We start from the raw sequence: 25184 nt of genomic DNA, 5'->3' as shown, positions 1-25184 counted from the left end.
TGCAGGCCTGGGATTTGAACCTGAGTCTTCTGGTACTTTTTCCCAATATACCACACTGTTTCCTTTAGTATAGAGAAATTTTCCTTGTACTTTTTGAAGAAATTTCTCCAGTTTTAAACATCTTGTAACTCTAGTCCCTGGGATTCAAATGTACTCTTCAAGCTTCAAGGAGCTACGATTTTATCATTGTGAGTACTTCATCCATGGTCTTAGATTAAAGCTCTGTTATATTTTATTAGATAATATTCAAAAGTTCCTTTGGCTAAAATAGCCATTATTTGGAATCTAACATCTTGATGAGCTCCTCCAAATTTAGCTAAGTAGTTTTTGGACAACAGACATATAATCCTTTACAAGTCATATACTCAAACTCTTTCTAGCTTGAGTAGTCCTGCTAAAGTTTATACCCATTTATGTAAGCAAAAGTTTTTAGTTACATAAATTTAGAGTTTCCTTTATAGCATGATAAATAAGCATTGGAATAGGACTTGAATGGAGGTGAATATATTCACAGAACCATAAAACAATCTTTTTAAAATGGAAGGGACCTTAGAAATCATTGAGTCCAAGCCATAGCCAGCATCAGTTTCTTGAAAACATATTTTTAAAAATTGTCATCCAGTTTCAGTTCAAACACATCTAATAATATAGAATTCATTATCTTCTACAATAGCCATCTCTTTAATATCTGCCTTAATTGTGGTGAAGGTGTAACCTAGGCAAGGATTGGGGAAAACTAGAGAGGTAAGACTTGTGATTTGATTGGTACAGAGAACTCCCAGGTAAGCAAACTTCCTCTACCAATACAATTTGGCATCTTTTCTTCAAGTTAGATATTTGATTATGGAGATAACACATTGAGTGACTTGCTCAGATTCACATAGCTAGAATGTATCAGAGATAGGGCCCAAATTCAAATTTTCCTGGCCATAAGACTAGCTCAATAAATTCTGTGCTACACTGCTTTCTAGGATAAAAATTCATTATACGGTACTGAGTAGAAATATTTTTCCCTATAACTTTTACCTATTGCTCATGACTTCATCCTCTGCCCATAAGCAGAATAAATCTAGTAAGTGTTGATGAAATCCAGGAGATGCTAGGTTTGCAGCATTTCCCTGAAGTATCCATCTAATAGCCCTATCAAAAAAAAAAAAAAGAAAAGAAAGAGTTCCCTGCTAATCATAATGTTTAAGATCTTTAACTGAAGCTTTAACTTAAGAACCACACCCAAAGCCACAGTGCATGTTGTCATGTTTATTCAGCTTGGTTGCATATCTTTGGTAATCTTTTAAAAATTAAAATAGAATTGGCAATTTATGGCACATATACCATAGAGGAAATGTTTTCATATATTCAGTGAAATCAGGCCTATTGCTGCTGATATTCCCCTTTTCTTATGGAGGAGAATTGTGTGTCTGCTCTTGAAAGAAGCGTTCTTGTATCTCCAGTTTCTCTTCCACTTCTTATTCCAGCTTCCCTCCTCCCCCTTCCTCCAGGAATTTATGGTTGCAACTCCCTTTTCTGATCTGAGGCTGAACTGTCAGCATTCCAACTTTTTTCAGGGGCTTCAGAAAATAATGAATGCACCCCAAAAATTTCAGGAGAGTTTAAAAAAAGCATAATTCTTCAAGCAAATGACATTGTTTCTTTGACTACATTTTCTTTTCTTTTTTTTTTTTTTTTTTGTTCTGTCTTTAGGCAAGTAATTTTCATTCCTTTATTGCCCTTAAACATAATGAAATATTTATATAATGCTCATCTCTTTAATCTTGACTTAATCATCACAGGCACACTGCTCTTGATCCTGTCCTATAAAACAGTTCTTAAAGCCTCTTATTACTTCTTGATGCTTTTATCTAAACTTTTCATTTATTTTTCTCAGAGTTGAAAGTGCTCACAAATACCAAATTATGAGTTCAGTTTTAGGAATAACATGAAGTGGAGTTGTATTATATAGAAGAAAAAATATCATATAAGATAAAAGTAAAAAAAAATTTATATCAATGGATTCTTGGTATTATCAATGTGGAATCTCTCCCTATATAAAAAGATCTTAACCCATACATGTCTTCTTACTGTATGTGATTCTTGTTCTCAACCTTTTATAAATGTTCCTCAGATGCTCTGCTCCAAGAACTGAAAGTTTCTCCATCTTTCATGAGTAAAAGTGCAATATCCCAATTGTCCATGGATTTTCCCTTACTCTCACAACATGACTAGCCCACCTCTTTTTTAATCATCTATTCCACTGAATGGGTTTTTTTAGGCTATTACAGTGAGCAAGTTGTTGGTCATAGCTGTACCCTATTTTCAACAGCCACTAAACATCTGCAATTTTATTTTTCTGAGACTGTGGTACTTCATGATTCATAGATGTGTTGCATCATAAGGAGAATGTTGTCTTGGTTTGGAGCTGCAAAACTTCAATATCAGAAGAGTCTTCAAAAATAGAAATTATTTAAAAAATAGAAATTATAGGAGCAAAGAATTTGATCTGGAAACCCTTAGACATCTTCTATTCCAGTGGTTTTCTCTTTGGTGGTTTGCAAACCCTTTGAGGGATTTGTGACAATAGTTCAAAGGGATCAAGAAAAGATTCTTTAGTGGCACCTCCAGCAGTAAATCATTGCAGAATATTATAAGTAGCATGGAGATGTCCATCAATTGGGGAATGGTTAAACAAATTGTGGCATGTGTTCATGATGGAATATTATTCTGCTCTAAGAAATGATGAGTTCAATGATTTAGAAAGCATGGAGAGACCTCCACAAAATAATGAAGAATAAAATGAGCAGAACCAAGAGAACATCATTCTGTACAGTAATAATAGTTTTGTTTTCAAGAACAACTTTGAGCAATCAAATCATTCTGACTATTATAAATACCCAAATTAATCTCAAAGATCTTATGAAAGGAAGATGCTGTTTGAATCCAGAAAGGAATATGTCTCTGGTGTAGGGAATGATGAGCTGGTTGATTTAGAAAAACAAAAAGATTTGGACTTATGAAAGAAGATACTATCCACCTTCAGTGAAACAGAAGAAAATGTTGTATAGTTTATATATATATATATATATATATATATATATATATATGTATATGTATATAAGTGATTATATGTGTCTGTTTATAGGTATCTATGTACATGTATATATCCATATTTAATTGTAACTTTCTTTAGGGTAGAGGGAAGAAAAGGGGAAAAATAAAGTAAAAAGCGCACAATAGAACAAAAGGAAACCAACAAGGAGACAAAGATGAGCTGGGCAGCTATGAAAACAATGTATAGTAGTTATTATATAATTTTTCTTGAAATGAAATTTATTGTTTTATAATAAATCCTCTCATGATTTGCTGTGTATATGACTTTTTTTTTTTTTTTTTTTACTTTTCTCATTTTGTATTTGTCTAAATCTTTTAAAAGTTACAAAAAAAACCATAAGTAGCATCTTAAATGATGCTGGGGGTTCATAACACAATTTTGTTATTGTTGAGAGGGGTTCTTGGAATAAAATACTTTGGGAACTACTGAACTAGTCAAATCCTTCTGTTTTATAGATGAGTTGTTGTTTTAACTCTAAATCTAGTACTCTCCCAAGGGTCTGGAAACTACCCCTGTAACTTGCATTTCTCTAATTCCATTGTGAATCATAGTTATTTTTCATAGTCTGATGTGTTTTCTTGTTCAGCATACAAATGGAAAACTTCCTATAATTCTAGAAGAGCAGAACACCCACATTTTATCCCATTTTCTCATGTCACTTTCCATTCCCCTTCAGAGAACTGGTTGGAGTTATGAAAATTACCTGGAATTGATTACATAAATGTAAAAGAAAGAGGGGGAGGAGTAAATTACATGCTTCCTCAGCATTACTACTTGCAAAGGAGAGCAAGACCTGTAGTTCCTGCTACATTAAGACTCATTTAAATCTTTTCATAACACATAAAATTGAAACAAAACTTGGTTTGGAATTGGAATTCAATTGAAACCAGCCAACTCAAATACTTTGTAAACTGTATATGAGCTATTATTGCTATTTGTTGTTATCTTTACAACTCCAGCATACTGCATTCATTTGTAGAAGTTAGGTGGCATGGTAAATGAAGAGCTAGACCTGGAATCAGGAAAACCTGAGTTCAAATCCTGCCACACATATGCCTAATTATTTTGGAGGGATAACCTGTTTTTTCTGAATTAAGCAAGCAGGATGTGCTCTCGATTTGGCATGACAATAATCCTTTACTCCCTGGAATGATCTTATTTTCTGATAAATTGTATTGCTTGGGCTAGCACCAACTGTTCACTAAGGAATTTAACTTTATTTTCCAAGGCTGTCTATCACATACTCACAATCCCTGTTCCTCCTCACTGACAGCACTGACAGGTACTGCACCCTGGCTCCTGTCACAGAACTCTGGTTCTGTGCCCTGCAGGTAATCATGACCTCCAAGAGTTGAGACAATGATTGTTCCCACAGGATCCAAGAACACTTGTATTGTCCCAAGAAATGTTAACCATGAGAATTATCTCAAGATTTAAGAATAATTGTGTTATGGGCAAATACCTTTCATGTAAGACTCCAGCCTTAGCAATGTTAAGTCCTCCTTCTTAATGTGTGAGGGGAGAGAGGGGAAGGGGTTTCTGCTATAAATATCTGAAATTGCAAACTTAGGTTTGATTCCTGATTCTCCTGTCTCTAGCCTGATCTGTTTCGGATCTGGTCACCCATAGGTTAGAGGCTGGTTCTGGTTGATAGTTGATAGAAACATATCAACTAGGTAAACCTGGGTAAGTCATCTTATCTCTGTCTGCCTCAGTTTACTCATTTATAAAATAATAATAAGCTATTTCCTAAGGTTATTGTGGGGATCAAACGAGATAAGTGTTTGCAAACTATTTAGCAAACCTTAAATTCTATATAAAAGTGACCTATTATTCTTCATTGAACATAGATTTTAGTTTGCTGAGATTAATATTATTTCTAATTTTAACTGATAAGGTTTCATTGTACCATATTTCTCTTGTAAGTTTCAATTACTTTGTATTCTGTTCAATGCAACAAACATCTAGTGAATGTCTGATGGGCCTGTCCAAGGGCATATGTTAGGTACTTAGGAGAAAATTAAAATTTAATTCAATTCAGTTAACATGTATTAAATATGTGTGAGGGACTACTATGCTATTCATTAGGGATAGAAAGACGATTGGAAAATAAATCCTTTTCTCAAGGACCTTTCAGATTAATGTGGGATGCAATATGTAAACAGCTAACAACAAGCAAGATAATTTGAGGAAAGCATTAAGAACCAGGATAATCAGGAAAACTCCTGGATAGTAGGGTGTGCAGTGATAAAGCCCAGAAAAAGGTTAAGGATTTTAAGAGGCGTGGTAGAAGCAGAGTAATTCTCTTTTGGTTTTGTATCCTCAGTGCTGAGCTTTGTCTTTGCTCTTTATAGGTACTTAATAAATGTAGATGGATTAATTCTAGATGGTAGGAGGTGAGTTTGGAGATAGTAGATGAAACAAATATGAATTGCAAGATCCGACAGAAACACTATTAGAGTGCAACAGAGGTTTTATTTATTTTATTTTTTTGCTGAGGCAATTGGGGGTAAGTGACATGCCTAGGGTCACACAACTAGGACGGTTAAGTGTCTGAGGCTAGATTTGAATTCAGGTCCTCCTGACTTCAGGGTTGGTACTCTATCCACTGCACCACCGAGGCTGCCCCTGCAGCAGAGTTCATGATGGGGAGTAAATGTAAAGTAGATCTGGAAAGCTAGAGAAATATAATGAGGATTTTTCAAGGGAAATTAAAGAGTCTGCATTTTATCTTAGATAGGTAAGTGATTCAGTAGATAGAATATTGACCTGGAGTCAGAAAGATTACTCTTCCTGAGTTCAAATTTGGCCTCAAACATTTATTAACTGTCTGACCCTGGGTAAAGCACTGAATCCACTGGAAAAGGAAGTAACATCTTTACCAAGAAAACCTCAAATGGAGTTGTGGATAGTCACAACTGAATAGCAACAACATTTTATCTTAGAGCAATGCTATTAGACTCAAATAGAAAGAGATCTCAAGCAGAAGTCAGAATATCACAAATTAACTTTCATCTCTGTTGTATTGTATTTTTATTTATTTCTTTTTTGTTAAACATTTATCAATTCCATTTTAAGTCGGTATAATCTGCTAGGGAGTTACATCTTTGTAATTTTAGAGCCACTGAAGATCCTTAAGGAGAACAATGACACCATCATACCTGTACTTTAGGAAAATTATTTTGCAGTTTTATGAAGAATGGAGAGATGAGACTTGAAGCAGGAGAACAACTGGGAGGTAGGATGGCAGCTATGCATATAAAAAGAGGGGAATGAATAGAAAAGATGCAGAAACAGAATCAACAACTGCAAAGTGACTTAGTAGGTGGTCTTGGAGATTTCCTGTGACTGAAAACTCATCATTCTCCCATAAGTCTAGGGACAGGCCTTTTCAAATTGAGGAGGCTAGCCTTCCAGTCACATAAACATAGTCTATTCCTGGATCCAATTCAATGCTTTTCCAACTTAGTAGTATCTTTCAGACTTTGCTTTTCATCATCCTACAATCACATCTCTACTACAAATGTGATATTGACTTTTCACTTTAGTAAAGGTCCCCTCATATCACTTTCAATTTCTATTATTTCACGTTTAATTGTTTCATTTGGCATTCATAATTTCCTTATTTAGTCCATAGGGCCACTATTATCACCATCCTTTTATTGGTAGAAGCAGAGGTCAAGAACACATAAAGTGTAAGAGACAGTTAAGTTAAAAACTAAGGTCATTCAACAGCCTAAAAAATTATTTATTAAATTAAAATAAAATTTAAAAATTAATTAATACTAACTTAAATTATTAAATGAGAAAATTATTCTCAACAATGTCCAAACAAAATAAACACTTAATTATACACTGTGAAATGCGGATGCGATACCACTTTCTATCCTGCTTGTCTCATAGTATCTCGACACTATTCCTTGTTCTTGCAAAATGACTTATTGAAAAAAAGACGATTTCTTAGATTAGGGTTGAAAGAAACCCAAACTTTTGGGTGTCTCAAGTACCAGAACAAAGTAGGAACGTGTCTGTGTACAAAGATCAAACGGGAAGGAGCTGACAAAGCTCTGGAGGAGTCTCACTTTTAGCAGAGACCCCGCCACCAAGGACTGAATGCAACCTGTAGTTTAATAAGGGCACCCATGCGTTCCGGGCTTAGCGGAAGCCCCGTCTCCAGCCAATTAATTTAACAATTGTGATTGTTTGAAACAAGTTTCATTGCGAATAACGGCCCACGAACGCTTAAAGAATCAGAAAAACACAAGTCCGCGCTTCCGAGGGTAGAACCCGGGAAGGTCAACCCACGCTTTCCCCCACGCTTTCCCAGTCCCACGTGAAGCCGCGCCGTCCGAAAGCCTGGGCCACGTAAGCATAGACGTGTGACGCCATCACGTCAGCGCGGCGCGGGGATGAGGCCCGGCGTGGAACACTGCGGGCGCGCCGGCACATCCGGGGCCTGGGAGGCGGTGGCGCCCGGCGGGGATCACGTGGGCCATTCCTTTCCGTCTCTGGCAGGCTGGGGCGCTGGCGGAGCGCGTGTTGCTCGCCGACTCGTCTTTCCTTATCTCCGCCGCCCCCCACACCCGACCCTCCGCCCGTAGAGCCGGTGAGGAGGTCGCGGACGCGTACCCCGTCCAGGACCGGCCCAAGGAGCTCCTTCTCGCCTCCTCCGAACGCCGCGTGAGCTGACCCCGCCGCCAAGATGCCGGCCTATTTCCAGAGGCCGGAAAACGCCCTCAAACGGGCCAACGGTGAGTGAGCCCCAGGGCGGGCAGGGACGGTGAGGCTGTGCGGGTGGGCAGGGAGGTCCCGCCGCACTCCGGGAGCCAGCGGTTGGGGGCCGCGCCGCCGCAGCCTTCGGCCCGCTGGGAGGCCCATCCACGCCGGGCCCCACGCGTCCCCTCGGTGCCTCGCCGGGCCCTGGGGCTCTCCAGACCCCGGGCGGTTGAAGGCCGGTGAACCGCCGCGTCTCTGCTCCCGCGGCGGTCCGACCTTGTCCTCCTCCCCAGCAGGGGCCTCCCGCTCGCGTCTCCCCGCGCGGGCCGCCGCTCCTTCGGCCCTGCCCGCAGGCCTCGCCCCTCCCCCAGCCTCCCGCCCGTCCCATGCCGAAGGAGCGCTGCCTCCCCGCCGGCCCCTTCCCCGCCGGGGTCGGAGCCTGCCTCCCTCGCTGCCCCTCGGGGCGGCCCTTCTTTCCGGGCGACCGCCCTCCCCGAACGCCGGCATTCCTTCTCCGCAGGGCGGCCATCTGCGAAAGCCGGGCCGGAAGAAACATGGCTCCCGGGGACAATGCACGCGGGGACCGAGGCTCCACCTCCCGTGGGGGCCCCGGCCCTGACAGCTTCTTTCCTCCGTAGCCTCCTGGAGATCCCCCTCCAGCCCCCCAAACACGGTCCCCTTCCCCCTCCTTCGCCCAATCCTCGGGCCCTTCTTCCCTCGCGGGAATCTCCCTTCGCTTTAGGAACCGGTTTGGTTTCCGGCTATTCCTCCTTTTCCAACCGCCGCACTTCTCCGTACGGAGGGTCCCAGCCCTGTTTTTATTTCCTAGTTATTTCTAAGCACTTGGGGGACGTCCTCTCCCACCTGTGGCCCGGCCTTCCTTCTACTGAAGGTCAGGAGGGTGTTAGTAGTTGGAAGGAGCTTTCGTAGGCGTCTAGTTCAGAGCCCCTCATTTCCCGGAGGAGGAACCGCTCCGAGAGGTGAGTGGCTCCCCGTGGTCCCCACGGTTCATGGAGGCTGCTTCTAGAACTCGGGCTTCCTGACTTGGAGGGCCCACATGCCCCTTTATTAGGCTGCCCCCCTGCATTCCTGCCCGTCCCTGGGTCTGTCCGGGGGGACTTGCAGAATGTTTGTGGGTCCCCCACACTGATGACCGGGCTTTGGCAAAGGGGGCAGGATCTTCCTGCACACAGAGCATTGTTTTGCTTAAAAACCTGTCATTGCCTATAGTCTGGCATGGGGGGGCCCCATCGTAACCTAGTTTTAACCGACTTTTGCATCACAAACTCTGAAGCTTCCTTGTCATCTCCCTCTACATTTGTACAGATTATTCTCCAATTTGCAATTGTACTTCCATATGTCCACCTTGAAATGCTTCTTTTTCATCAGGGCTATCTCTTTAGCTTTCTTATGCAAGTTCTTTGTATTTCCTATACCAGTATCACTTTCTACTTTGTATCAAACTTCTCTGGTCTTTATCCTTCTGTATTGTCTTCATTTTTTCATCTCTAGCCTCTAGCACTGGACTTCCTTGTGTCCTCCAGTTTTTTAGAGTATTTCTTAAAAAATAAAAAGGGAAAAATAAAAACTTGATTTAAAAAATACTTGAGACGCAAAAGTCTTGAGTTCATGATTATACTGAACTTTTTCTTAATTGTAGTTAACTAATGGAGATTTTCTATGATGTTTTGGAAATTTTTTTTTAAAAGGAATATGGCATAATTAAGCCATCCTGCTACTTTAATTGATATTACTGAATTTTGATCTTGTACTTTTGAGTAGTCAAATGATCTTTGTGAGATTCCAGTTACTGCAGATGGTTGGACAGTAATCAAACATTTGTAAAGGTCCTGTGTGTCTGACACAGTCCTAGATGTTGGGAATGCAACAAATTAAGCAGTTCTTGCCCTCAAGGAACTCAGTCTAATGGGAGAGAGAAGCAAATTTCTTCAAACTACACACCCAATAATAATTATGAGGGATAGCACTAGAATAAAAAGGAGTTGGGACAGGCTTCCTGTAAAACAGTAGTTATTACTTACTTAACTTAAAAGAAGCCAAAAGGCATTGAGATGAGAGACTAGACATAAGGGGCACCCAGAGAAAATTCCTGGAACTGAGAGATGAAGTGTCTAGTTTGTCAGGGATCGTGATTATGTGGCAGAAAAAGTAAGGTTTAAGAAGAATGAAAAGGTAGGATTGTAAAGGCCTTTAAAAAGTTAAGCAGGATTTTGTATTGGATAAGAATTATTGAGTAGGGGAGTACTTAGTAGTATAGTCTGTATCTGGAATATGCTTATTAAGAAATTGAACCCATACTTTATTAGCACTTAGCAACTCTTACTAACAACTAATAAATTATTGATTGGAAGACTTGCTATGATTTTTTGTGATGATAAAAAAGAACCTTGAGGTAAGAATTTTTAATACAGAAGAAAAGTTTTTTATTTGTAAAACGAGGCGATTGACATGGAAGTGAAGACCCCTTTTTATTAAGCTTATGATTCTGAGATAAATTTAAACATATCTCTAAAAAAGATAAGTTAATTTTCTGACATAGGTGGTTCGATCTATTTGTACATTGTTGTGCAAAATTCATACTTAATGGATGTAAAATATTTGTCATGCACAGGGTCTTCCTAATTTTTTTACATTTTGGTAAATATGTACATTTACTGTGACAGTTAAGATGGCACATTCGTGATTTATGTGCCTCATGGCAAGAATTTAGTTTTCTTAGGTTTTTTTGTTGGTCTCTGCTCTATTGGCTACATAAAGTTATGTTATTCTGAATACTAAGTAGTTATATGGGTGGTCTTCGGTATTTTTAACAGACCAAACTATTTTGTAAAATTATATATTACAATACTTGATAGATGCCACTAACATAACTGTAGTTAATGGCAAAAATAGAAAATCTTGAAGAAGAATATAAAAAGGAAACTTGTAACAACTTTCTTTGAAGAAATTTTAAATGGTAACGGGTTATATGAAACAACTCCATGTATAATTAGGGATCGCTGAGTTTCCTAAGTTTGTATCTCACTGTTAGTGAGCTTCCCCAAACTTAGAATTTATTAGAAAATATAAATGATTGTTACTGCTATGCCCTTGACATTTTGATTAAGTGATGTGGACACCTCAAATATAGATTGAAATAGTGTTGTTACTACATGTTGCATCAGAAGCTTCTATTAGCACAATTAGAAAATTGTAAATGAGAAAATAGTAATTTTATTACATTTTGCAGTTTCATTTAATTTGTATAATGAAATATTAAACCCCTCCCCCAAGATTTTGGTCCATAAATTAACAACTCATTTCTCATATCTTAAATGTTTTCTGAAATTTTCAATGTTTTCAATGTCTTTTTCACTTCTTTATTTTCAGTTTGGTAGGTTTGTTATAATGTTGTAAATCTAGAATCGTATCTTAACAAATATCATTAACATTTATAATTGTACCTTTCTGATCATCTCTTCAATATAAAGCAGCAAACAAAATTCGCTTCATGAACTTGTAAAAGCCTTTTATTATATGTTCTGCAGCAGTGACTTTAAAAAATTAAGTGGTTGTGGCAAACTCACAACTTGAGCAACACTGTAACTCACTCAGTCTGATCCACAAAAGAACCTATAAAAAATGACACTTGAACACCCAAACTTAAACCTTTGGAAGCTAGATACATAGTTTCAGTGCTCTGATGATATAGTATAACTATTATCCCAATAAAGGTAGTTGACATTTTATATTAAGTATTTTCAATTAAAATAGATTTAAAGATATAAATTAAAATAATGTATATATTTGTGTTTGCAGAGTCCAGTGATTTTCCCACATCTTGTCGTTAATGTGACCTACATGATTCTGGAGTATTTTGTTGGTGGACGCCTTATGATATCTTACCTTTTACTCAGTCTTCTAGCCTTCACCAGCTGTAGAACTTGGTTGACTTCAGAAAAATCATTTAACATTTTTGGACCTTAGATTCCTTTTCTCTTAAATAAAGAGATTGGACTTGCTGGCTTCTAAGACTCCATTCAGTTGTAAAATTTGTCTTCTCTTCTCCCTCTCCTCCCCCCCCCCCCCCCCCCCCCCCCCCCCCCCCCCCCCCCCCATTAGATTGCTGTATCTTTGAGGGCAGATTGTGCCCCTTTGTTTGATAAACCCTGAAGTACCTTAACATAGATAACAGCATTACTTGTGTTGAATTAATCCCAGATGAAAATTTGGTAATTTGTAGTATTTCTTTGTCTCCTCATACTTATGATTAAAGGGAACAAAGTTGACCTACGTTGAAAATAAGCAATTATTATAATTGCTTAAAGTTTAGAGATTTTTTTTTCTAATTTAAGAATAACAAATGTTTCTGTAACTTAGAAATAATGAAAGTTTAAATTGAATTCTGTGTTGATGCACTATGCTTTAATTGGGTAGTTACTAAAAACATGTTGAAAAGAGAAATTTTTTGTTTTTGTTTTTATCTTACTCTTTGCTAATTTCTCTGCTGCTAATTTTAGTCCAGTTAAAAAGGGTGAATTTTAAGACAATTTGACTCTTTGAGTTTAAAAGTATGGTGAAAGATTTGATAGTTAAAAGGAATTAAGAAATATGCTGGTGTCTTTTCTGAACAAGACGACTTGAGAAGATTAAAAAATAAATTCTCATGGGACAATATCTTAAGTTTACTCAGGTTTTTCCAATTTTTCCATTTAAGTCTGAACCTTAATTTTTTAAAAAAAATTATTCTGTATTAAAGGAAATTATTCTTTTGAAAAGTGAATTATCTGAAATACGTGTGTAGATTTGCATGAACCATCTTTCACAAATTTTAGTTGATTGAATATTTAAAGTTACTATGTTAAATTTATGCATGGCAATTTAGTTTTAAATGTCTTTGAAAACTGATAATGGGACTAACATAAGGAAGGTTCACTGTCCTCACTTTGATCTCTTTTTGATTAAAATGACTACAAGTAAAGTAGTGTTTTGCAAATATTGCTTTTAGGATAGACTAGTTTAGAATTGGGAGATTTATTTAATGTCCCTTTCAGCCATGATAATCTTTTAATGACAAATCTAGTTCAATTTGATGGAAAACCAGCTCCATTAGGGAAATAAGCCATTTAAATCAACGTACTGGTAGACTGAAGTTTCAGAATGGGAGAAAGTTGGCATGAGCTATTGGAAATGTGTTTAAATAAGAATCTTGTAAATTAAAAGTTGTCAATTCCCCAATAAAGGTAGAATAGATTTTTTTTGACATGTTTAATTCTCTGAAATGTTGAAGGAGGGGAAGGCATGCCACTGTGGATGCATTAATATAGGTTGTCAGCATATGAAACCAAGATTTGATGTGTTGTCTTATACAGTTCTACAGGAAGTGTTGGAAAAAAGAACATGATTCTCACTACTTCAGTAAATTTACTATTTAGGTTCTTATGATTTCAGTTTGTCCTTAAGATGGAAGTTTGTGCTTTAATAGTTTTCCAGAAGAAAGAATAAACATAAAGGGGAAAAGAAAAAAAAGGAATTTGGGAAAGGAAATAAAGTTAGAAGATGGTAGAGAAAAGTGGAACAAAAGTGTTGTTGAGCAGATAAATTTCAAGTTTCCCAAGGCAAAAGAACCTGTCGTCTATTTTATAGAAGTAGTGTAGTAAAATGTTTCTTGATTTTGTAATCAGGAGATCTGGATTCAAATCCTGGTTCTGATATTTATAAGCGTATAATTCTGGACACAATCATTTGTTGTTTCTAAGTTTGTCAATCAAACAAGAAGAGTCCACTATATGCTAACTGCCTTTTAAGCATTGGCAATGCATACAAAGAATGAAACGTTTTATCTACATTGAATTTTATTCTCATGGGGGAGACAAGTACATAAAAAAGTACACCATAGCTATAAAATAAATACTATATACAGAGTAATTAAATACAAGGCAGGACATCACCAATTATGGTGGGTGGTAGAGGAATCTGGGAAGTCTTCATGCAGAAAATGGTGCTTGAGCTAAATCATAAACGAAAAGAAAAGAGGGACTTTTTAGGAAGAAATAAAGGGGTTGTGAATTTTAACCAGGAGAGAAAACCTGGCCAAATGCATGAAGATGCAGTGTTGTGTAAAAGAAGATGTGGCCAGTTTGTTTTCCAAAGTGCAGGAGGAGGAGTAACATCCAAGGATAACCAAAATATAAGTTGGGAGCATGGATGTGGCTTGATTCAATGGGAAGCCATTAGTGTTAAGTGGGGAAATGATATGGTGGGATCTGTTTTGAGGGAAATTATTTTGGTTGCAAAGTGTAGGCTGTACTTGAGAAGGGAAGCATTTGAAACAGTGATATTAATGGAGAGGTTTTTAAAATAATGATCTAGTTGAGAGGTGATAAAGATGTTGAATTAAGGTCATAACTATTTTGATTTTGGAAAATGATTTTGACCTTGTGAAGATAGAGCAGTATTTGACAATTGATTGGATATGTGGGGTGAAGGAGAGTGAGGAGTTAAGGATAATGTTTAGAATACAAACCTGAGAGACAGGCAGGATGGTGGTAGATGATTTTTTCAACAGAAATAGGGAAGTTGGAAGTGTAGTGAAAGATCAATAATTGAGTTATAAACAGGTTGAATTTAAGATTTAAGATGCTTCCGAATGATCCAGTTTGAAATGTTCAATAGGTAAGTTGTTGATGAAAGGCAAGCTCAGAGGAGAGACTGGAACTGGATGTAGAGAGGTGAGTCATTTTTCTAAGACATAGTAATAATTGAGTCCAAAAGCCCAGGAAAGTTGATGAATTTCCCAAGAGAATGAGATGGAGAAAAAGGCCTAGAATCGAACCTTGTAGATTACCTGCAATCAGGGCACAGGATATCATGGGTGATGAGCCACTAGCAAAAGATACTGAAAAGGAGGGGAAAGGAGCCAAACAAGGAGAAAACCCATTTAAGTCTATCTAGAAGAGGGTGATCAGTACTTTCAAAGTAGATTTTGAGATGGATGAGGGCCAAAAAAAGACCATCAGATTGACAGGAAAGACATTATTGGAAACTTGAGCAGGGGATCAGGTCTTGAAGGACTTTGACAAACATGATTTTATATTTCATTCTGGAATAGATAGGAAGTTCATTGGAAATTCTGGAGTTTGTTGAATTGAGGATATGAAATGGTCAGGCCTGTACTTTGTTTTAGGAATATCAAAATTGACAAGTCATACTTCACGTTCACACATGAGAGCTTGTTATTACCCATACATGTTCCATTTCCCTAATTAGAAAGTGACATTCCCCTGACTATTAACCTTATTTTATCTCTCCCCTGTGGTGCTGTACTCTTCATTTTCTTTATCCTGAGTTTACCAGTTCTCCTCAGTACTTTACCAAGCCATTGTCCTAGTTCTGACTTTAATTCCCCTTGTTTCCATTGCTTTTTTTTTTTTTTTTTTTGGCTTCCTTATCTTGTTGCTGCTTTTTCACTTGCCAGATGCCAGTTTGGGATTAGTCTTCTATCTCTATTCCTCATCAGGCATTGAATGAAGCTAACAACCTTCTTGACTGGATACATTAAAGATTTGTTATCTAGCCTTAACTGGACTCCAAAAGGAGCAAGACACTCAGACCCCATTTATTCCTTCTTAACTGATTTTCTATCTCCTCATAGAAGCTATTCCAAACTTTTTTTCCTTTCTCAACCCACCATTCCTCACTTCTCTTTAAGCTGAGAAACTTGGGTCTGTTGAAAAAAAAAATTGAGGACATGTAATGTGAGATTCCTCTTTTCCATTCTCTTAATCTCAAAACCTCTTGATATTTTTTCTCCTTTTCTCCAGAATGAGAGGTAATTCTTCTTTCAACCCATTCCCATATTATGTGAAATTGATCTCATTTCTCCCATCTTCTCTGACAGGTTACATCTTTGATTATCCCCTTACTCTTACAAATCTTAAACCTTTCCCTATCCGTAATTTCTTCCTTGCTGCTTTCAAACATGTCCAGGTATCCTCATCCTTTTAAAAACTTTCTCTAGACCCTGTCATCCCTTCATACTCTTGTCTTATATTCTCTGGTCACTCAGCTCAGCATATTAATAGCTGTGTGATCCTTGGCGTATCATTTAATCTTTCTCAGCCCTATCTATAAAATGGGTTCAATTATACTACCCACTTTGAAGAGCTGTGATGAATAAACACATGCAGCAATATATTTAAAAAGCTATAAACTTTAAAGTACTTTTTAAGTGCTTGTTCTCATCTTGACAATAGTCAAGTACTAAAAAAATTGAACCTTCTTTCATTATCACTCATTTCTCCTTTGTGAGTTCATCTTATCTATATCAACCACTCAGTTAAATTCTTGTACTCTTCTAAGGCTTTCCCCTTTCTTTAATGAGATTGGTACATGATTCAGTCTTTGTTTTCTTATCAATTTCCCTTATACATATTGGTGTATTTCAAAGATTGTAACCTCCCAGTTTCTCAACTTTTCTACAAAATGAGTCCTTCAGCCCATATTACCTAAATACTTATTATACCCTTTCCATCAGCCACAGATGGTACTTCTTCCATGTTTATGCATTCTGAAAGTTACTTATCTGTTCACAATTCTACCTCTCCCTCTGCCTTATAACCACTAACCCTATTATTTGCCTTTTCTGTGAGCTTCAATCCCTTGACCCCTTTGTTCTTTTTCAGGCCATCACACATGGGCATATTATATTTACTTCTCTTTCCTATCTTGATCCTTCAGTGAACCAAAAATAAGGGATGAAAGAAAGAACGAATGGATCACATGAGGGTTTTTTGAGGATGAGGAAGATATAGACATGTTGACAATAGAGAAGCAACCAGAAGAGTGAAAGAATGAATAAGATAGAGGATGCAATTAGAGAATATGAGATGGAATCACTTGTGGGTGTAGAAGGGATTGTTTTGATGATCATTGTTAAAAACTAACCAAAATTGTGTTGTCTATACCATTTCAAGAGTATTCATTTTTAAGACAAGTTTGATAAAAGTTAGTATTAAATTGCATAGCAGCTTTGCTATTATGACTTTGGAGTAATTTATTATTACTCATTTCAACTCTACCATCCTCTTTTCTTGAGTCTCTTGGCATTTCATCCTGTCATCCAAGTCAGCCTGCTAATCACATCATTTGAGACCTTTGCTTCTATTCATGCTACAATGTGAAACTGGAAAAAATCATGATTTTTTTCACTGGTTGAATCCACTACAAATTTGTTATGTAATCTCAGACTCTTAAATGTAGCAGGTGGTCCTTTTATACTTCTCAAATTTACTATCCCACTTACCAGTAGCTTTTTCCAAAACTTCCTCTCTCAAAATTCCCAGGCTCTCTTCTTCCCATCCTTTAATCAAGACCATTTGTTGAGGGAACTTCTTTTTCCCCTCTATTCATTAGATATTACTCATCTCTCTACCATTATCTCTGCCTTTGTTTTTATTTTCTACTGTCTTAACATTTAGAAGTTTTTGATAATAAACTTTTATAATAAAGTTAGGAAGAGATGTTACATATTGTTACCCTCAGCAAAATCAAATAATGGGAAAAGTAGAACTGGAATCTAGATTTCCTGACACCTAGATACAAGTCTTATTTTCCTACTCTGCTGTTATACTTTAGTTCCTCAAGGGAAATGGAATGGGATGACATTGACTTTTCCCTGATTTTAATATTTTCTGGAGCTTTTTGTCTCTGAGAATTTTCATTTAAAGATAATTAGTATAAAAGCTAGTAAAGCTCTCAACATTAAGAATTTTTCATTGTCATTGAATTTGGGGAAAAAAAACCATTTTGTCTTTCTAAGGATTTAAAAAAAAAAGATATTGGTTGTCTTTTAATATATAGAGACTAGATCTTTGCCCTAATTTAATAATTATAAGTCTGAATTAGTTGGATAATTAAATAACAACAATTGTCACAGCACTTTAATATGCTTTTAAATCCATGATCTCACTTGAACTTCAGAGTGCTGCCTAGTTTACATCCCCCTCCCCTTTTCCATCGGAAGAAACTGAGTCTCTGAGATACTAAATGGTTACCCTTAACTACATAGGTAGTAATGAAGAACAGGATTTGCAGCTAGTTTTTTCTTGATTCCAGGATCGACTTTTCTTATGTACTATAATCTACCACCTCACAGTCACTTTTGATTGGCAATTCCAAATTCAAAAGTGGTTTTTAAAAGTGAATGCTTAAGAAGAGGAGGAATGGGAGTAGTACAGGTATGAAAGGTTGTGTATACTGTCAGATTCATTTATTATCTGACAAAAGAGGGTTGGTAGTGGGTGAAAGCTCTGAATGTGGGATGATATCTAAAAGCAATAATTGATTAAAAAATAAAAAGACTCAATAAATCTTTTAAAATGATTTAAATAAATTTGGAATTTGGTGTTTATGTAACTGATTGTGATTCTCTGAATTACCTTTTAGAATTTCTCGAAGTTGGCAAGAAGCAGCCCGCCCTTGATGTTCTCTATGATGTTATGAAAAGTAAAAAACATCGGACATGGCAAAAAATACACGAGCCTATTATGCTAAAATACCTAGAACTATGCGTGGACCTCCGCAAGAGCCACCTGGCTAAGGAAGGATTATATCAGTACAAAAATATTTGTCAACAGGTAAGACTTGTGAAAGGCAAGTACTATTCATTCATGAGAATTTTAATAAGCTCTTAGTAAGATTTGCAGGAGCTTGCTTTTTCTTAAAATTTACAGTGGTCATTCAAGACTCTTGAGCTCTCATTATAGTATATATAATTATATCATGTATACTAGAATTATATTATGTGTATGTATATACACACACATAATATATGCATGAATTTGCCTTTCAGAAGTGTCATGGATTTTTGAATGAAACTAATTTCATATGCTTTGACTATGTATACTTGTAGGTTAACATCAAATCCTTAGAGGATGTAGTTAGGGCATACTTGAAGCTGGCTGAAGAAAAAACTGAAGCTGCTAAGGAAGAATCACAACAAATGGTCTTAGATATAGAAGACTTGGATAATATTCAAACACCTGAGAGGTGAGTACCATTATACTAAATGAGATAATAACCACCAGCCAATCTTCACATTCTTGTCAGGCATTGGCACTTTGAGGCAGAGTTTGTTCATGAAATTTTATAAAACAAACCAACCACCTTTGTATATAATGCTCAGTAACTGCGACTATTAAATACTTAGAACATTACACATATAAAACAAGCCTTTTTGAACTACAACTTGCTTCACTTTGCATGTTTATCTGAGAGTTGATATGGACTATAGAATCCAACAAAGATCTCAATGGTCTGTTGGACTAGATCTAATAAAAAAAATTATTATGAACGAATGAAAAAACTTCTCTTAGGCTAAAAAAAAAATCTGGCATAAGTGTAAAATTGAGGAGAGGTTTAAGAATGACAATTTATGTGAATGGGAAAAGATTTTTTTAAGTAGATTGAAAGATCATTGGAAATTTAGTGTGATATTGTAGCCATCTTAGGCCACATTAAAAGATATATACTATCAAAAACCAAGGCAATAACAGTGCTGCCATATGCTCCCCATATCAGTCTCTTTTGAGAACAGTCATCCCTTCCGTATTGCAATTTTATCCAACAAAATTTCTCTGCAATGCCGGTTGGTATGAGAAATTAAATGGGAATTTTGAAGATGTCACAGGTGACATAGACAATTTAGAAGCTGAAATGCATGAAATATGTGTTGGTTATATAAATATAAGAAAAAAACAATCTGGACTTCTTTGGTATGAAGGGAGGGCCAAAAAATTTTAAACACATTTTTTTCTGGAATCCATGGTGCATATCCCTAACAACCGTGATATGGAAGGGATAACTATTGTATTTAGTTCTGGGTGCCTCTTCCTGGGAAGGATATTGATAAACTGGAATATGTTCTGAGAAAGGTAATTGGCATCTTGCCCACTTGAGGTTTGGTTGATATTTAGCTTAAGGGAGAGAAATGTTGGGTGGATATTGACAGCTATCTTTTAAGTATTTCATCCTTTGTTTGGAAAGGTAATGAAGTTTCTTCTTTGCCCCAGGCAGAAAAAGGAAATTAGAAAGAAGCAGATTTTGGCCTTGTTAGAAAGGGGATAATTCCTAATTAGAGCTGCCCTAAAAGAAAAAGGTTTCCTCAGGTTCCCAATTTCTAGGGTTCTTTAAATGGAGGTTGGGTTTGTTAGGAGTGTTGTAGTGGGGATTTTCAGGTTTGGGTTGAACTAGATAGTTTTTGAAGTGCCTTCTAATTCTGACATTCTGCGATTCTAGCCTATATATTGTGACCAGTAGGATAAGATTTTAGTAATAGACGTTTATTTTCCCCATGAGTAAAAAAATTTACATAGTAGATATACACAAAAATAAAGATTTAAAAATACAGTTTATTTTAGCTTTTGTGTTTATGAGCTGCTTATTTAATTATTTGTATGAGCAATGATTTGCAAAAATTCTGATCTTTATATTACATTTGTTAAGAATAGAAATAAAAGGCATAGCTATTTATGACTGATTTGTCATGTCCATTTAATGGCAGTCGTTGGTAGATTTAGTTCTTTGTTTCAAATAGTGATGTAAAAAATTGTACTCAACAATATTTCTTCCCACTTGTAGTGTTCTCCTAAGTGCTGTAAGTGGTGAAGATACTCAGGACCGTACTGACAGATTGCTTTTAACTCCCTGGGTTAAATTTTTATGGGAGTCATATCGACAATGTTTGGACCTTCTTCGAAATAATTCTAGAGTAGAGCGTCTCTACCATGATATCGCCCAGCAAGGTAAAACAAACGACATCAAGTCTGAATGAAGTAATTTGTAAATTTTATTTTAAATGTATTTTGTTTTACAGATGATTCTTTTTTAATTTCAAATTGTTAAACTTGTCATTAAAGTGACTTAATTGCATTTATTTGCTGCTCTTTTAAGCCGTAATGAAAAATAACTGGTATAAATTTATTGAAGTATAAAGATTGAATTAAGCTGTATTTAGATAACTATGAATAAAAATGTACATGAGCACGCTAGGGTGTTTAAGAAAAGTTGTTGGTAAATGTTTAGAAAACCATTACAGCAGTGAATTTTCTTGGCATCTGACTCTTAGCTTTTTAAGCAGCGGGATTTTGTTTTAAACACTTTATAATGGAAATCCTAAATTACTACATACTTAAAGTGTAGTAAATTCTACATAAACATTATATATGTGCTATGCAATGACAGCCTCAAACTTTGTGAAAGATGTTAGATTATTTGGTTCTTCTCAATTCTAATTGTTTCTCAGTGTTTTGTGTTGTAACTAATATACCTTTTATCCATGCTTGACTAAATGTCAAAGGCTGGCTTTAATTTTTCTACAAAAAAATTTCTGCATGGATTTGGGCAGCTATTTTCTACTCAGAAGCATTTCCCACCTTGGGCATTTGGATTCATTAGAATAAATGTTACTATATATTTGTCTTACTTTTAGATAAGTAGGCTACTTCCTTGCTAACTTTTTAGTATGGCAGCTCTTGGGAAAAATGTTTATGTCCCTATACCATATTGTACTGCTTTCTCTGTTAATATTTTTTCCCCAAACTAGGAGTCCTAAGTAGGAAACTTCATAGTAAATAAACTTCTGTGACTCTCCTTTTTATTTATTTAGTAACTCCTATGTGTCACTTTTTTGATAATGAATTACTATTAAGTCAGTGTTTTGCTTTGACTTAAGCATTCATGAACAAAAACTCTGGGTTAGGACCAAATTTGGGGTAATGTAACTGAATGTGGGAATTGTGAAATTGTGATTTTATTGTCAGTAAAAATTTTTTGTATACCACTTTTACATATCTATATACCTAAAGTCCCATAAAAATTTCTTGGGCTAAAAGAAGTTGTGAGTGGAAAAAGTTTAAAAAGCCCTTATATACAGGATAGCCTAATATTTATTAGGTTTGCTTGTGAGTGACCTGCATAGGAAACCTGTAGTTCACCCCAAATATATATTTTGTTGCTTATATAATTGTGAATTGTGTTTTTTAGTTATTGACTTTTATGATAGGTTCTTACAGCTTAATGGTAACTTTGATTCAAACCACGCTGAAACATACGTTTTTCCTTATTGATACTGTCCTTCATTAAGATGGAGAAGTGGTCATTTTACTTGCTTACAATAAATTGGCCTTTACAGAATTTTTGTGGGATTTTTTTAAGGTACTTGACAGAATGTATTATAATTTAAAAAAACTTTTGGCATTGTCATGTTACTATATGCTTAAATAACTTTGAAGTTAAAATGTGTTTAAAAGTAACACAAAATTTATTTTTCCATGTGCTCAATTAAGTATCAGTGGAAGTTCTAACATGGAGGTAGTGCTTGTAAAAATTTAATTAAAATGTTTGATATTGATTATTCCCTATTATTGAATTTTAACCTATTTAAAATAGAATGTTTTATATTTCATAGACTTTGAAACTGGAAAGCTTGACAATTTACCTTTAATTATGGATATGTTTTGAGAATATTGTTTTGGAATTTAATTTATCAAAGTGTTCTAGAGATTTGGGACACATTAAATAAAACATGAAGTGATGATGTCTCTGGTACTAAGATAGTTATGCTAACTTGATATGTATCTTAAATAAAATTAAGCATCTTCCTAGGTTGATGAAATTCAGAATCCTGCAAAACTTGTTAGCTGTGGGGAAATATTAATAAATTTAACAATTATATTTGTAGCTTTCAAATTCTGCCTCCAGTATACTCGTAAGGCTGAGTTCCGTAAGCTATGTGACAATCTAAGGATGCACTTGTCACAGATCCAACGCCACCACAACCAAAGTACAGCCATAAATCTTAATAATCCTGAGAGCCAGTCTATGCATCTGGAAACCAGACTTGTACAATTGGACAGTGCTATAAGTATGGAATTGTGGCAGGTATGCTTTTGATTTTAAAAAATAAAAATAAACCCATAAGTCTTCATAGTAACTGAACTGAGTGTATACATCTTAGTTTGTCTACTTAATAAGTAACTCTTACCTGTCATCTGGGGGAGGGGGTGGGGGAAAGGAGGGGAAAATTTGGAACAAAGGGTTTTGCAATTGTCAATGCTGAAAAATTATCCATGCATATATCTTGTAAATAAAAAGCTATAATTAAAAAAAAGAAGTAACTCTTACTGGTCATTTTATTGATAAGATATTCCATTTGACATAAGTGTACATGATATATAGGGTATTCTAATGCTTAGTAGCTTTGTATGTGAGTGAGCCCCATATGAAACATGTACATCCCAAATATATACTTGGTGATTATATAATTGTATTTTTTAGTTATTGAGTTGTATATTGTGTTTTGTGCATGCTGAATTTGAGGTTTATTTTGATATTTTTTTCAGGAAGCGTTCAAAGCAGTAGAAGATATTCATGGTTTATTTTCATTATCTAAAAAGCCACCTAAACCTCAGTTGATGGCAAATTACTATAACAAAGTTTCGACTGTGTTTTGGAAATCTGGGAATGCTCTTTTTCATGCATCTACCCTCCACCGACTTTACCATCTGTCTAGAGAAATGAGAAAGAATCTTACCCAAGAAGAAATGCAGAGGTAAAATGAGATTTAATTTTCTTTTTAATTTGTTTAAATTTTCATGTTTTAAAATTAAAGGAATGCATTATTTATAATGAACTGAGTTCATAAACAGTCTCCATTGTACTCACTCTAGATGCAGATGGTATTTTCTATGCAGTTTACTGGTATTGCTTTGTATCACTGAACTACTAAGAGGACCAAGTTAGTCATAGTTTATCATTGCACAATCTTGCTGTTACTGTGTACATTGTTTTCCTGGTTCTACTTGTTTCACTCAGCATCAGTTCATGAAAATCTTCCCAGGCATTTCTAAAATAATCTTGTTCATTTTTTTATAGAGCAATGATATTCCTTTACTTTGACATACTATAACTTATTCAGCCAACAACAGTGCCTTTCAACTCAGTGTTTTTACTTTGCAAAGGAAAATTTTGACATTTTTTGAATTTGACAAAATGAGGGAAACTTTTAGTTATTTCTTTAGAAAAGAGAAATCTTTTTACACACCTGAATCCTGTATCCTGTCACTGAGATTTTCCTGGTTCTAAGGGTAGTAATCTGTTTTTCTTTGGCTTTCATTGCCACAAAAGGGATTACTCTATTCCCCTTAGTTACTTGGGGCTTAGTGGTACCTGAAAGCAAAGTAAATTCAAATTATTAAATTTACAGTTGATATCTGTAAAGCAAAGGAACACATTCCTATTTCTTGCTTCATCCTGTCTAAAGAATTCTGAGGGTGAGCCTCAATGTTACGTATCTTACATTAAACCGAATCTTTTAGACTCTGTAATGTGTATCCTGTTCTCTCCTTCCCAGATTTGCCAAGGCTGAGTTTCCTAGATGTTAAGATTGGGTATACCTTTAGTTGGAGGTGGGTTTCACCTTTTCTAGACTCTTACCTCTTTGACTGCAATTTCCCTTTGAGCCTTCCAGGTTCCATACACAGTTCTCTATTATGTAAGTGGACTGTTCCATAGACCTCTACGTGAAATGATGTTTTTTACATAATACAAATTTGCACATGGACTTGGGTAAGAGAGGGAGACAGGAAGGAGTCTATGTGCTCATGGAGGAAGAGGGGGCTGTCACACAATTCAAAGACATGTGGAGGCCAGGGACAGAGAATCAAGGATAGGAGGAGTAACATAATAAGGGGTGTGGGTAAAGCATATGGGGGTCTGCCTGGAGCTTAGAGGAAGAATGTGCTGGGGGCAGACACATGGGCTCCAGACAGGACACAAAGAGGGGACAGACAGAAGGCAGAGGGGCCAATAATGGGGGGAAGGTAGATAGAATGGGACAAAAGTCTCAAGTCAAGTCCCTGATATAAGAGGTAGCAGAATTCTTTTTGGTAAAGGCAAGTTTGTGTAATGTGAATTTATATAAAATGACAACTTGTCTGTACTGTTTTTTTCCCTCTTCATTGTCTCAAAATTTGTATCCCCTGCTTATGGATGTTTCCTAAAAAGTTCCCAGATAGGAAGTAGTTATCTATAATTCTACCTTAGAGTTTTTTCCAATACCCTACAGATTTAAACAGAAAATAACACTTGGTCCCCACTCACAGTAAATAAGGGACTATTTTGTCAGTGACTGAATGATGGAGAATTTGTAAATAGAAATTTGAATTGTTTTGAAGTTTTTATTGATTATGCTTCCAAGAATGAATTTAATCACACAAACTGTTTTATAGAGTAGTCCATTTAAGTAAAGATAAATCTGAGTAAATTGTTGCTATGGGCCACAAATCACTTTTATATCCAGTAT

At 36.1% G+C, this 25184-nt stretch overlaps 1 protein-coding gene across 1 annotated transcript in view; it reads left to right on the top strand.

Moving 5' to 3' along the window:
- Window positions 1-7508: 7508 nt before the first annotated feature.
- Window positions 7509-25184, top strand: part of EIF3A (eukaryotic translation initiation factor 3 subunit A) — a 39851-nt gene continuing 22175 nt past the window's right edge. Inside the window, exons 1-6 of the mRNA XM_031955940.1 lie at window positions 7509-7857; window positions 18269-18459; window positions 18735-18871; window positions 20462-20625; window positions 22563-22762; window positions 23224-23432. Of these exons, the coding sequence (XP_031811800.1) occupies window positions 7809-7857; window positions 18269-18459; window positions 18735-18871; window positions 20462-20625; window positions 22563-22762; window positions 23224-23432 (950 nt within the window). The 5' untranslated portion in view covers window positions 7509-7808. The remainder of the gene's footprint in view (window positions 7858-18268; window positions 18460-18734; window positions 18872-20461; window positions 20626-22562; window positions 22763-23223; window positions 23433-25184) is intronic.

The sequence above is a fragment of the Sarcophilus harrisii genome, chromosome 2, assembly GCF_902635505.1.
Source record: "Sarcophilus harrisii chromosome 2, mSarHar1.11, whole genome shotgun sequence".
NCBI lineage: Eukaryota > Metazoa > Chordata > Mammalia > Dasyuromorphia > Dasyuridae > Sarcophilus > Sarcophilus harrisii.
This window is presented reverse-complemented; position numbering and strand designations above follow the sequence as displayed.